The sequence below is a fragment of the Zea mays genome, chromosome 4 (assembly GCF_902167145.1).
Source record: "Zea mays cultivar B73 chromosome 4, Zm-B73-REFERENCE-NAM-5.0, whole genome shotgun sequence".
NCBI classification, from domain to species: Eukaryota; Viridiplantae; Streptophyta; class Magnoliopsida; order Poales; family Poaceae; genus Zea; species Zea mays.
The window spans coordinates 12,188,138-12,202,411 of NC_050099.1; the positions used below are offsets into that span (position 1 = coordinate 12,188,138).

At 45.0% G+C, this 14,274-nt stretch overlaps 1 protein-coding gene and 2 pseudogenes across 1 annotated transcript; 1 reads left to right on the plus strand and 2 right to left on the minus strand.

Moving 5' to 3' along the window:
- Nucleotides 1-4,987: 4,987 nt before the first annotated feature.
- On the plus strand, nucleotides 4,988-6,926 carry LOC542320 (chlorophyll a/b-binding apoprotein CP26 precursor). The gene is made up of 5 exons (NM_001111904.2): nucleotides 4,988-5,227; nucleotides 5,454-5,538; nucleotides 5,858-5,908; nucleotides 6,032-6,152; nucleotides 6,308-6,926. The coding sequence occupies exons 1-5, from the start codon at nucleotides 5,029-5,031 to the stop codon at nucleotides 6,701-6,703; spliced, it is 852 nt and encodes a 283-aa protein (NP_001105374.2). The 5' UTR covers nucleotides 4,988-5,028; the 3' UTR covers nucleotides 6,704-6,926.
- Nucleotides 6,927-8,710: 1,784 nt separating this feature from the next.
- LOC109945477 (probable isoaspartyl peptidase/L-asparaginase 2) lies at nucleotides 8,711-9,134 on the minus strand (annotated as a pseudogene).
- A 353-nt stretch (nucleotides 9,135-9,487) lies between these two features.
- LOC109945674 (uncharacterized) lies at nucleotides 9,488-10,673 on the minus strand (annotated as a pseudogene).
- Nucleotides 10,674-14,274: the final 3,601 nt, after the last annotated feature.

Here is a 14,274-nt window from a genome sequence, read left to right on the forward strand (position 1 = left end):
ATCTTACACTTTGTATAGAAAAGATGTTGAGAATAATTTGTTTTTCATCATGAATACTATATGTCTGCACACTTATATTTTTCTCCATGATTACTTTAGGTGCAGGGTTAGGCTATGGATTTCCTGGACTCACATTAGGCTTTGGAGTTGGAGCTGGATGTGGTGTGGGAATTGGCTTTGGTTATGGGTTGGGCAAAGGAATTGCATATGATGAAAAGAAAAAATACTCCAATGTTGGCAAGATGTTCCAGGAAGCTCCACATTTTCCTATGTAAGTGTAATGTGGACACAAGGAATTTGGCAAATATGTTTTCACAGATGTTTTGATTCATTGTGTTTCTTTGTGCATTGTAGGTAGCTTTTTCGACATACGGCATGAGTCTTAAATCTGCAATAATAGTTTTTTACCTGATTTATTTGTGTGGTAGCTTGTTATGACCGTTATCTCCTATGTTGCCAGAAAATGGGCCACACAGGTGTTGGGCCCGCAAACTACGCTCAATGTGAATAGTACCCATTTAGGAAATAGAATTAGTTTGTCAGGAAATGAGAGTCCAATCTATAAGGTTTTCTTGTTAGGAAAGGAGAGTCCAAATCTATAAGGATTCATTTTTTAGTTTGCTCGGGAACTAATTCCTTTAGGGAATATAAATATAGGAGCCATGTAACTAGATGAAGGAAGCAAGGAAAACATCTTGCTGGGCCTCAAAGGCATCCCCTACGTGTTCTCTCTCACCCACGCTCCCGTCACGCCCCGCTCTACACCCAAGCCACCACGGCGTCTTCTCGAAGTCGGAAATTCTGACCTTGACCCCCAATCTCAAATTCCTACGCACTTCACAACCGCTATAGAATCAAGGATTCTATCAATCAGTGTTAGAGGCGTATGTCATGGGCCTAGGTTGTATAGCCCATTAATGTTAGGGTTGATAAGGGATAAGGATCGATTGCTTAGGGGAAGTAAGAGATAAGAATCACATGCTTTTAAGTCCTGCTGTCCAAAAGGTCGTGCTTGCTATTAAGACTGAAGGTCAGTTTTGGTGCCTAGCAGGGGCTACTGCCCTCCAGGACTTGGTCCTTAAGGCTGGACCTCTTTGGGTCGATTTTGGTAATCATAGTGTACAAGTGTGAGTTGTAATCCACTCCTCCCCCCAGGGGGTGTATAATCTTTCCGGGGGGGGACTTCTCTTTTCCTTCTTAATGAAATGACGCGCATTTCTCCTGCGCGGTTCGAGAAAAAAAAAGAATCACTTGCTTAGGGGTCAGGTAAGCCTCTCTATATATGGAGAGGTGATGTATCGATCTAATCAAGCAAGAATCAAGAAGGAAAACCGTTCCTTTATGCTTCCATGGGAAAGACCCCTGACCAGCCCCCTCAATCCTAGCTGCCGCCATAATATATGGCCTGCACCCCCCCTCCCCCAACCGTAAGCCGTAGCCGCCGCCATAACATAGCTAGTTTCAATCTTTCCACACCAACAATAGTTTAAAGTCTTCAAGGCTTTGTTGTTGGTTAATGTTAAGGAGGATCTCATAATAATATTCACAAATCATGTCCCAGAGTACCAGTAATTCATTTGAATTCTATATATGGTCTGCCATTAATAGTCACTCAGACTGCCAAATGCGGTTGCAAGCCTACTGAAAATATTTCTTAGCACAAACAGTCTCAGGCATATTGCCACAACTGAACTCAGCTGGATGGTAACACAATATATATCTCTGTTTGCTCATCTGATCCTTATTCCTGCAATCCTGCATGTCTTCTGCAGCTGCTTGTCAGCAGTCTTTCATTTTTTTTGAAAGTGCCGGAGAGCTGCGATTCATTGAAATAGAGAGAAATAGGTCCCCATACAACCCCCACCTCTCATATGGTGACCAAGTATGAGAGGCGGCCAACATACATAAAAAATCTTGCTTCTGAAAAAACAAAACAACACAGCACTCGTCCCGACCAAAACCTAACTGTTAGGTTGATCCTTCTAGACCTAGGCTTTGGAGCTTCTTAGCTCCCGCCATGCACCAAAGGCTATGCTCATCATTGAGAATCCTCATGATCGAGTTGACTGAAGGAGAGGTGCCATAAAAAACACACAAGTTTCTTTGCTTCCAGAGACACCATGAAACTAGTATGAGGAGTTTACTCCCTTATCATCTTTCTTGGCTCTCTTCACTGTTCTTCACTACCAATTTTCAAAACTGGTGTCCTGCTGTCTGGACTAAGGCTGCAAGGTTCAGAGGCACAAGCAAGTTAAACCATACATGTCTAGCAACAACGCATGATGTTAAAAGGTGTTGTATTGCCTCTTCTTCCTGATCACAAAGAGGACATCTAATTGGATGAAAAAACTGAATTATGCCCAGCCAAGAGAGCCCTCCCTGAATATCCGTGACCCAAGAATCGTTGTACAAAGCTTCAGCCACAGTTCTAACTCTGGGTGATACTTGTGCAAAACCAAAAGGTGCAAGAATTTCAATTGAATGTGCAAGTATCCAGCAATCTGTCCAGAAGAGGGTGGTGTTCCCATTTCCTACCTCTGTAGTGACAACTGTGGCAAACAATGCTAATGCATTAGAATGGGAGGGAAGTTCCAGGTCATTCCATGGTCGTTGTGCTCTGGTCTTTTTATGCCACTGCCATCTTGTCTGTAAAGCCCAAGCCATGACCTCTAAATTGGGATGCCTAAGCCACCTAAGTCCAGTGGCCGAGTGACCTTTTCCCAGGCAACCAGACGACAACCTCCATTGGCTTTATCCTTTCCTTTCCATAAGAACCCTTTTCTGATTTTGTCAACAGCTTTGTTGAACCATTTTGGAACACTGATGGCAATCAACAAGTATATGGGCATGGCTGACAGTACAAAGCGTACCATTGTAGCACGACCAGCCCTATTCATGAGTGATGCCTTTCAACTTGGTAGCTTGTCTACTATTTTCTCAATCCATGGCAACAGATGGGAATGATACTACTGCTCTTCTGGAGGTTTGCTTGCAACCCAGAGGCTGCACCAAGGATGCTCAAAATATCCTTTGTAATGAGTAGCTCTTCATCAACAGGTTTAGTGAACAAGGCCACATAATCTGCATACAGAGACAGCCTCTGTCCAGAAACTCGTTGGGAAAGCGGCTGTAAAAGCTCCTCTCCTGTCTTTCACAAACAAGCTATTAAGCACATCCAGAACAATTATGAAGAGCATAGGAGATAAGGGGTCCTCTTGCCGAAGCCCACATTGATGTTGGATGACCCCTCCTGGTACACCATTCAACAAAATACTAGTGGAGGTTGACAGCAGGTTTGATATCAGATTGCACCAAGAAAAGCTGAAACCCAAATGTGTCATAACCTCCATAAGGAAGGCCTAGGATACCGAATCAAAAGCTTTTGAAACATGGACCTTGAGGAAGATGCTTGGAACCTTTTGTCGATGTAAAACTTCCACTGTTTGATGAACTAAGATGAAATTGTCATGTATACTTCTTCCTTGTACGAAAGCGCTCTGATTTGTAGCTATCATGGTGGGCCGAAAATCTTTGGCCATCAAACAGTCTTTCATTTTGACACAAGTGGACTGAAAAGAGGAATGGTTCACCTTCATGGCTAGGCCAAAGTTCAGAAACATGTGACGTTGCTGCTTCATAACATTTGCTTATCCTGAGGTCTCTTTTGCCAAGAACTCATGCTGTGGTGGACAATGTACTTACTAATATAAAGCAGGAGTTTCATCTGTGCGTCGTCCCCCTCCCCACGCGCGCGTTCCCCACACACCAGCGAAATATAAAAAAAACTGCAGCTGTCAAGATTCAAACCGTGGTCTCTAGGAAGAGGGCATTCAATTAGATGATTGTTCTTCCCTGGGAAGATGGTTCAAAGTTCTCTGATTATAACACATACTGTAGTCAGTAGCCAAAAATATTAAGTAGCATGAGATTTATTTGGTCTTCCATCTCATTGCCTTTTCCAGGATATGTCAAGTCTTGGACAAAACTTCACCAATTGCAATTTGCTAATAAAATAACATTCCTATGGTTGTGTGGTGTGTTGCTCATCGTTTCTCCCTCTTCTTTTCCAGGGACACTGTCGGTGCTTTATTTGACGAGCTGGTTATAAACACCAAGAAGCTTGTGACATCAACATCAAAAGGAATCGAAAAATGGCGTTGAGCGGCAGCACTGCATTGTTGTCTCTATAATCGCCTTGAATTGTATCAACGGAGATTGCGAGCAGCAGTTATCTTGAACAGGCAGGACCTGGCCCTAGAATGCAGCCTGTTGCATGTCGTGACTTTCTTTCTATTGTTCGTCAGCTAGTAGCTTTGTATTTAGGTAGGATCCTGAGATAATACATATTATTTCTGGTCGATATTTATTAGTTGCATTGAACTGTATTCTGGGTTGCTCATCACTTATATGTTAAATTGGAGGAAAATTGATGCTATGAGCTTCAGGTGAATCTGTTTCGTGCCTGTTTTCTTTCACCCTTCTGATATCAGTGTGTGGCCTGCAATTGTTGTCTTGACTGACTGTCTCTCTCAGGCTATCCTCGCCACCGTCTATTTTAAACTAGTATGTCTGACGAAAAAGTGTTATGTATAAAAGTATTTTACATGTGTATTTAACTTTACTGATATGGACAACCTTACATTACTCTGGTTGGTTCCCCTGGTCCTCTGGGTCTATGTCTCTCCTGTTTGGACCATTTGGCCCTAACTGAAGAACCCTTTGGTCTCGCTATCCTGTTTGGACCATTTGGCCCTAACTAACGGACAAGTTCAGAAGAGGACCTAAAGCTGCCACATCATCACCCTCATCTGCCAAGTAAGCGCATCCTGCCCAATCGCATCCAAGCAACAGATAGCCCCCATGGGCACCCAGCCAATGGCAGCTCCTATGGCCAAATCTCTGCTTGGCCCACAGCATCCTCCGATCCTCATTTCCATCCATTTAAACTAGCTCGCCTTTCCCTCCACAAACACCCATCAGCCATCCCCTTTTGCTGCAAATCTTTCTCTGAATTGTGGGTCTCCGACAATGGCGGCGCTCGCTCCATCCAAGATTCTGGGCACCCAGCTCAACTTCGCGGGCTCCTCCCGCTACGCCACCGCAGCGCCCACCGCGGGGGCTCAGAAGATTGTCTCCCTTTTCAGCAAGAAGCCTGCCCAGAAGCCCAAGCCCGCTGCGGTATCGTCGTCTTCTCCAGACATCAGCGACGAGCTCGCCAAGTGGTATGGTGAGTAGACCTGGCTCCAGGTGCTGGGAGTGCACAACTTCTAGGACCCGAATTTGCTTCAGAGTTCCCTTTTGTTCAGCGTTTGATAGAGGCTTTAATTTGCCATGAAAAAAGTTTCTTCTGTAGTAATTGTCTCTTGTTTTACGTTTGAGATATTGGTCTTTGCCCATGAAAATCTTCTGAAGCTTCTTGTATAGTAATTGTCTCTTGTTCTACGTCCCATTAGGTCCTGACAGGAGGATCTACCTGCCGGATGGGCTGTTGGACCGGTCGGAGGTGCCGGAGTACCTCACCGGAGAGGTCCCTGGAGAGTATGTCACATGACTCCAATTTTGGCTCCCATAAGGGTTTCCGTTTGTTTCAGAAAATTTAGACTTCAGTTGGTAGTTTAATGAAATCAAGTTAGTACTACAAGTCAGTTTAAACAATAGTGGCAATTTCATAGAGCATGCAGAACAAAAGAAGTTTTTTCTTGAAAAAAAAATAGTTTGTGCCAAAATGCGATTTCTCACCAAAATGGTGCGTCATTGCTGTTTGTAGAATTCGATCTGAAAGTACACACGTCTGCCAACCTCTCAAGCTCAACCAGCATATGAATTTTGAAATAATCTTTGTTCTTGCAACTTGCAGCTATGGCTACGACCCTTTTGGCCTGGGCAAGAAGCCAGAGGACTTCGCCAAGTGAGTCTCATATATCCCAAACACATAATTTCACAGCTTAACCGTTGTGAATATACACAAACAAATAATTGGATTATAGTCCCAACTATTCAGCAAACTTATCCTACCATCAACGTGGTGCAGGTACCAGGCCTACGAGCTGATCCATGCCAGATGGGCCATGCTCGGTGCCGCTGGCGCTGTCATCCCAGAGGCCTGCAACAAGTTCGGCGCTAACTGTGGCCCTGAGGCTGTCTGGTTCAAGGTCCTGATCACCACCTCTCAGAATCATCACACTACAGAACGTAGTTTTCCAAAGATTTCACATTTTGTAGCTGGTAGATACAAAGTAGCAATATCTGAATCTGAAAGTCTGAACCCAAAGCTCATGGATGATGTGTGTCACCTGAACGCATGCAGACCGGCGCGCTGCTCCTGGACGGCAACACCCTCAACTACTTCGGCAACAGCATCCCCATCAACCTGGTGGTGGCCGTGATCGCGGAGGTCATCCTCGTCGGCGGCGCCGAGTACTACCGGATCACCAACGGACTGGACCTTGAGGACAAGCTGCACCCCGGTGGGCCCTTCGACCCCCTGGGCCTGGCCAGCGACCCCGACCAGGCCGCCATCCTCAAGGTGAAGGAGATCAAGAACGGCCGGCTGGCCATGTTCTCCATGTTCGCCTTCTTCATCCAGGCCTACGTCACCGGCGAAGGCCCCGTGGAGAACCTCGCCAAGCACCTCAGCGACCCCTTCGGCAACAACCTGCTCACCGTCATCTCCGGCGCCGCCGAGAGGACGCCTAGCCTGTAAGGACGGACGCCACGCCGCCGAGCAATGCCAAGTCATGCGCTGCTGCATGCCGTCTTTGATTTTACCGGGATAAAAAGCTGTATGTGAGGGTCTGAAGAATGTGCAATGCCCACGCGTGTAAATTATCGAGAGGGGGAACAAACCTTTTCATTCTGATTGTGATATGACTGCTGCTTCCATTGGTGCCTGAGACATGCTACTTACTTAAGTTAATTTGTGTTTTAGGATCAGTTTGGTACATCTCTCATTTCTAATTCTTAATTGAGTAATTCTGGTGGAAGAACACATTCTTAATTCTTAAAATTTACTTCTTCATTCTCCGATAGCATGATTCTGGTAGGGACAAGCGAGAATCAACCTAAGTGTTTAGCTAAAAAAACAGTATCTCGACCTTTTCTTCAGAAGCCTGTTTTTCCAACTTTGAGAATATACTTAAGAATACCGAGTCCAGGGTTTAGTCGGTCGTTGGGTGTGCCCTTTTCTCTTCGTTGCCATGTGGTATACATGCATATAAGGTCTAGTTTGGGTCTTTGGGAGGAAGGGAGACTAAACCTAGGGAGGAATCCCCCAACCTCCCATATATAACTAACTATCTTATTCAAATGTCACTCTCGTAGATTATTTACCTTGGGAAATAAGGGATCCCAAGAAGATTTCGGTTTCCAATCTCACCCTAAAAGCCTCAAGTATGTTGGGCCTAAAATATGAGTCCAACTCTCTCAGCCCGATTAAATAAGGCCTAAACGGGGCTAAGCTCCCGTCAAATCACTTCAAGTTCTTGCCGGGTCTAAAGGGGGCTAAATGAGGCCTAAAACCGCTTTTGATATATATTTCATTAACTTTTTGAATCTTTTCTACCAAAATTCAAATTGTATTTATGACTTGACGTATACATACCGTTCTTACCTATTCAGATTCCTGCATGGAACCATAAACAAGGCAATACAATTTAAAACAATGATACCTCTTCCTTTAATCAACCCTTTATGAAGAGATTGATTAGAGAAAGAAGGTTTGAACCAAGGTATAACAAGTGAGGAATTGAATACACAAGAACATTTAAATCAACTCGTCATAATCATGTTTTTTCGTCCTTATTCCTTTTTGGTTACACAAATTCATAATGATACCTTCGGGAGCTTCAACGAAGGTTTGAAGTCAAGAAAGTATTAAAACTTTGTAAGCTGAGCGATTCCGTGAAGAGCTCTATCAACCCCTGCCTCCTAATGCATGACATTGTACCTCTATTTATAATGGCGATCTGGAGTACAACTTCGTATGAAATTACAATCATATCCTTCAACTTTATACATATAAGGTACAAGATCTGCTGAGATCCTCATCCTTTCCTTTCGAAGGCATGTCGTGTTCGTCTCCTGATCCCTTCTTTGTCATGTACTTGCTGCTTCAATTGTGTTGAAGAGCTTCGACTAAACAATGGGTTTGGAGCTTCGTCCTTTAGCTTCATTCGTTGTGACGAGGTTTGCTCTGAAAGTGAACAATGAAGCAGTTTAAATGTTAAATCTTGTTAGTTCAAGGGACCTTCGGCTAAGGCATCCACCTAACAGTACCCCTCATGGTACTAGTTTGTTTTCTATAATAGACTCGGACCACAAAATAAACAAAGGAGGTTTTATGCTGAAGGTCTGAAAACACTTTTATGGAGCTCGTTATTGAAAACATTTTTGTATATATATAATATACTAGTTAGTTGCCCGTACGTTGCGACGGTACACGAACATCGCTGGTAAAAGCATTAGTAGTAATTAATTTTGGATCACTTCATGAGATGTGCTCTCCCGACAGGAGGAAAAGGAGGAAAGACCCATTCATTTTTTATTCATCAATTAGAACAAAGTAGAAGAAGCAACTAAACACCATAAATGTTCATATATCAAACCCATATATTGTCTAATAGCTACACCTGTGGTCAACAAGATGTTATTAATCAATTATGAGATTTCTTATGGATACGCGATGTGTCAATACTAATACACCATTTTTCCTCAAAAACAATGATATAGGGATATGCTATTTTGTAAACATTAGTAAAGATTTGTAAATAGTTTATATTGGCTAATTATTGATAATAGTTGTCTTCGGATATTCTGCATCGTGCCCCTGACATAGTAGTCGACGGCCTGCTGCAGGGGTAGGCCCTTGTACTCCATGACAGTGGCCATGTCCCACTTGAGCGTGCCCGACACGACGCACGCGCCACATGTGTATGTGCCGAACCTGATCAGCGGTGAATCCCTAATGCGCCCGAGCATCTTGCTCATCAACCGTCTGTGGACATGGCCGCCGCACACCCCAACGTCTTCGATGCGTACACACTGATGGGAACTCGTTCATCACCATGCCCGCCTTGTGTACGTTGTCGCTATCCACGCTACACTTGTCCATTCACGCTGCATTTGTCCATCCCCATCGGTGGGATGAGGTAGTCGAACTGAGCGAGCACGAAAACTAGGAAAAAAGAACAATCATGGTTGATGACCAAGATGAGGAGTAAGAAAATGATGGACAACCTCTTTCCTCGGCCAAACACCCTATTAATGCATTTAAGGGGAACATGTTATATAAATAATAAATGTAGAAAAGGGAAGAAAAAAAAGGAAAATCATAACTTGCTCCCGTATTCTTTTACTTTTATACCCTCCTTTTTCTTCCTAAATTCTGGGTTACGTTCACGCACATGGGCAGTTGGGCTTCCACCAACCATCGTATTGGGATTTTTTTCTCCCAGAGAAGTTCCCTCTCTCTGTTCCTGACGCGACCAGCTCAGCTCTTCTTCCACTCCTCGGCGGCGCGGTCAGTGCCCGCGAGGTAGCCCTTCTTCCTCCTCTCGGCGCGCCCGCAGGCGCACACGATTGCGAAGCAGGCCGCGTACACGCGCCAGTTGGCGCGGGGCACGGCCCCTGCCATGGCGCGGTGGAAGACGACGACAAAGTAGTGCATGCCGGCGGCGAGGCTGACCACCATCTGCGCGAGCTCGAGGGCCTTGGCGGCGTCCCGTTGCCATCGTCCTCGAGGGAGGCGGTGCCCGAAAGACGACGACGAGGTCCACCAGCTGGAGCACGAGGTAGGCCATGAAGTCGAGTGACTGTGCAGCCTGCGTCCAGGCGTAGGCGGCGGGGGAGACCACATGGACGAAGCGCAGCGGCTCCAGCCCCGTGGCGACCACGATGAGCGCGAGCGTCGCGGAGTAGATGGCGAGGTACGCCTGCGCCAGCAGCAGCGCGCGGTGGAGGAGCGGCAGGTACGGGCCCATGCGCCGCACTAGCGCGGTGAGCATGAAGAGCGGCAACAGCACCGCCGCTGATGCCGCGGAGGCGGCCACCACCACCCACCGGCCGCCGAGAATCAGGCGCACGCCGTCGGCGATCCCGGCGTTCACCGTGGACAGGTACACCTTGGAGTGCTGCGAGAGGCGCGCTAGGTCTGGCATCAGCGTCTCCTGCAGCCGACTGGGCAGGTCCTGGAACTCGAAGATGAGGTTGTTGATGCCTTCCTCTGCCTGCTTGGTCAACACCACGTCCTCCTCAACCTCCACCTCCGCCGCCGACTCCTCCTTGCTGATGACGGTCGCATTGGCTTTTGCCTTGGCGTCGGCAAGCACCGGCGCCTTCTTCGCCTTCCCAGCCGCGACGGCAGCCTCAGATTTGGCGCCCGTTTTGGAAACCTTGGTGGACTTTGCCAAATCGGCGCTCTTGCCCTTGGCGCGAGGTGTGGGGGGAGGGGGCAAAACCGTGCACCGTGAACGCCTACACTATAGTCTTAAATAGTAGTAGAGATTGGTCGGCTTGGCACTGGCATCCGCGGTCGAATTGGCCGCCAGCGGTTTCTTCGCCTTCCCAGCCGCGACGACAGCCTCAGATTTGACGCCCGTCTTGGAAACCTTGGTGGACTTTGCCAAATCGGCGCCCTTGCCCTTGGCGCGGGGTGTGGGGGGAGGGGGCAGAACCATGCACCATGAACGCCTACACTATATATATATATATATATATATATATATATATATATATATATATATATATATATATATATATATATATATACTGAAAAGTGAATTTGGCCCACATGCAGCGAATGAGGGCTTTTTAACTCCTCGAAGTTAGCACTTTCAACTATAAATTGAGTTGCAGCACTAATGGCCAGGCAATGATATTTCATGTTTTCGCCAATCTGCTGCTGCCATTTCCATTGCCTCCAAAGCTACTTCACTCGCATGCTTTTCTCGAATCCCAAAATCTGCCACCTTCGAAGCTCTGTAGATGGCTAGAGAAGGGATGAGTTCTGAGCTTACCATCATGGTGTACTTGGGTGCTGCTAAGAGAGTTGTGACTGACGAAGTTGCCGAAGGTACCGAAGTTGCTAAAGACATCCTAGCTGATCTATCCAAAAAATCTAGTGAGGATTGTGAAGAATTTGAGTTTGAAGAAGACGACGACAATAACCCCCCTCGAAGCCAGTCAAGTGATTTTTGGAAAATCGACGATGAAGAAGGGTCACATTGAGGTGATGAAGAGATTAAAGCTTGTTGAAATTATTAGGCTTTGGGGAAAGGATACTATCCCACTCTTGGAGAAAGATGAAGTAGTGGCGTTCCGACGTTTTTTTCAAAGCTAGACTACGGTTTCCTCTGCACAAGATAGTTGCAGAGGTTTTGGAAAAATATGAAATATATCTTCATCATCTGACTCCAAATGCTAAAATGAGACTTGGGGTCTTTATTTGGGTTGTCTGGAGCCAAGGCGTGTAGCCCAATGCAGAAAAAGATTTGCTATAAACTTAATCCCATATACTAAAGTAAAAGTAATATAAATGTTGAAGGTAAAAAAACTAATCCGAAACTCTAGTTACAGAGATCTAAATCTAGATGAAAACTAATCTTATCGTAATAGCTACTGAATACCACTAAAATGAAGATATATATATATGCTAAGTTATGGTAAAATCTTGTTCCTACTCAATTTGCCACAACACCTTCAAAGATTTGATATAAATACATCCACAATGCCTCAACCATTATGGAAAAAAGAGAAAAATGAAAACCCTAATTAAACATTAATCTACCATTAAAACTTCCAAAAGATGCTTGATTTACATTTACTTACCTTTGAATGCCTCCTCCATGAAAGGAATCAAAATCAAAATGCGCCCCCAAGATTTCCAATATTTGGGAGGTAGCTCAAGGCCTCCCTACTTTCCTCCTTGGGTTACAACAGAAATCACTATAAAGAAGGGGGTTTGATACTTATACACAATATCATTCATAAAGGTGGCTTCTGATTAATAAGCCACCTCTGAAAGTACTTTTGCGCATGTGACTTTTGTTAACAATCACATCTATAAACAGTAGTATTGATAGAGACAGCTATCAAAAACAACTGCCTTAGAAGATGCATTAGCAGAGACGGCTGCTGATGGAGCGCCTCTATAAGGTTGTCTCCAATAGCTTATTCATCCCATCTTCTATCATATCTTTTATAGTATACAAGGTAAAACGATGTTTTACACGACCCTATGCATGATCTACTAGAGACAACCTAAATATATCTTCAGAAAGATCTTGCTTGGGGAGCAATAAGACAGAGGAGGCCATTGACTGAGGCCACATCTGCCTAAAATAGGCCATATACTACCAGACTCACCTTCCAGGCTTTGTCGAGTGTTTCACTCGGCAAAGTACACTCGACAAATACTTTATCAGTAAAGGGTTTTTTGTCGAGTGTACTCGGCAAAGACTTTGCTGAGTGTCGAAAAACACTCAGCAAAGAAAAGTATTCTGTAAGTGCAATCAACCCTAATTGAGGGTTTTGGTGATTAATGACAAAACAAACTAAGATTCTAACAAGTTTGCTCCTAGTATGTACACAGTAATTCTACAGACAGGAGAAGCACAGATCTTACGAGCATAAAAGTATAAAGCACAGCGGATTTAAAATTCCACATCAAATGGCATGCTCCAAGTGCTTAGAAACAACGACGGTGCTAAATTTATAATTCTTGAGTCATAGGAATCACCGTGCAATTAAGAGGGATCCGCGACGGTTAAGTAAGTTGTGCAATGAGCCAAGTTCAAAATCTTTTGAAAACATCTTGGAGATCATTTTTCCAGATCATGAATGCCCTTGAGAAAAACAAATTTTACTTCCCACAAAGACTCCGCTTTTGTTCTCTTCAAAATACTCAAAATTTGGTTTCAGCCCCCAAAACCGGTTCAACCGGTCCTGAAACCGGTTCAACCGGTTTCGGTACTGTTCACCTGCCACCTCTGCTCTGACCTGTCTGACAGTCAGAGCTGTCAGAAAAGTCGCAGAAGATATTTTTCTAAAACCGGTTGAGCCGAATTTTTTCCTTACTCAGCCGGTTTTGAAACCGGTTGAGTCTCCGGCTGAGTAGCTCAGTGGACCGGGATCCCCCTGGTAGAAACCGGTTCAACCGGTCTGAAAACCGGTTCAACCGGTTTTTACTCTTTTTCTCCCAACGGCTGCCAGCTTTTGGGGGATCCTTTATATACCCCCTCACACTCTCTCTCTCATTCACTTCTGCCTCTCCCACGAATTCTTGGCTGACCAACCTTCAAACAAGCGCATTCATTTCACCTTTCACACCCGCAATCGCATCTCCTTCAATCATTTGAAGGACCCTTGGTGTGAGGTGAACTCGATCGAACTCGCTGTCAATTTCATCTCGATTCTCCCATTCTCTTTGTTCTTGAGCTCGTTGCAAACTTAACCGTGTGCGGATTTGTTACTCTTGGAACCTCGTGTTCCTTGACGGTTAGAGGTTGCTTGGGAGTCTCCAAATTTGTGGACGACCCCAAGAAGTTTGTATCACCCGCTCTTTAAGCTGATTTGAGAAGAGATTGCCTTGACCTTTGTGGTCGGCTTGTGGAGGATTAGGGTTGGAAAAGACCCGACCCTTTGTGGGTTCCTCAACGAGGAGTAGGACACCTTTGTGGTGGTTGCCGAACCTCGGATTATATCGCGTGTTCTTGTGTGTTCTTGTTAAGCGCTTTATATTCGGTGGTTGGTTCATATTATTCATTCGAGTAGATTTTGTGTAAGGCAAGTCTTTAGCTATATTCTTCACTACTTCGTATTTGTTCAATAGATTATCTAATTTAAGTTGAGCAGGTTCAAACTTGTTCAGTTGTAATTAAAATCGACTGAACCGGTTTGCACTAGTGCAACTTTAACTTAACCTATCTCGAAGTTTTTTAGTGAAAATTTTCAGGTGTAGCCTATTCACCCCCCTCTAGGCTACTTTCAATTGGTATCAGAGCTTCGTACCTCGTTTTACGCTTAACCGCGTGAGGAAACGATCATGTCTACACAACGGGACCATGTGGATCCTCTCCTCGAGGAAATCCCCGTCACATCTTCCGGTGAGGAAGTGGACCCCAAGGTCCTCGACCTCGCCATGAAGATTGCCGAGAGAATGTTCCTCAAAATGAAAGAGGAAGATGCTAAGAAAAAGGCCGAAGAAGAAGAATCAAGAAGAAAGGCCGAAGAAGATAAAGGTAAGGGAACATTTGATTATAATGACGATCTAGGTGATCT

What these genes read in the sequence shown, in the direction of transcription:
- LOC542320 (NM_001111904.2), top strand. Translation starts at nt 5,029, where the DNA reads ATGGCGGCGCTCGCTCCATCCAAGATTCTGGGCACCCAGCTCAACTTC. An exon ending in CGAGCTCGCCAAGTGGTATG is followed by an intron (nt 5,228 to 5,453) that starts GTGAGTAGACCT and finishes ACGTCCCATTAG; the next exon opens with GTCCTGACAGGAGGATCTAC. An exon ending in AAGCCAGAGGACTTCGCCAA is followed by an intron (nt 5,909 to 6,031) that starts GTGAGTCTCATA and finishes AACGTGGTGCAG; the next exon opens with GTACCAGGCCTACGAGCTGA.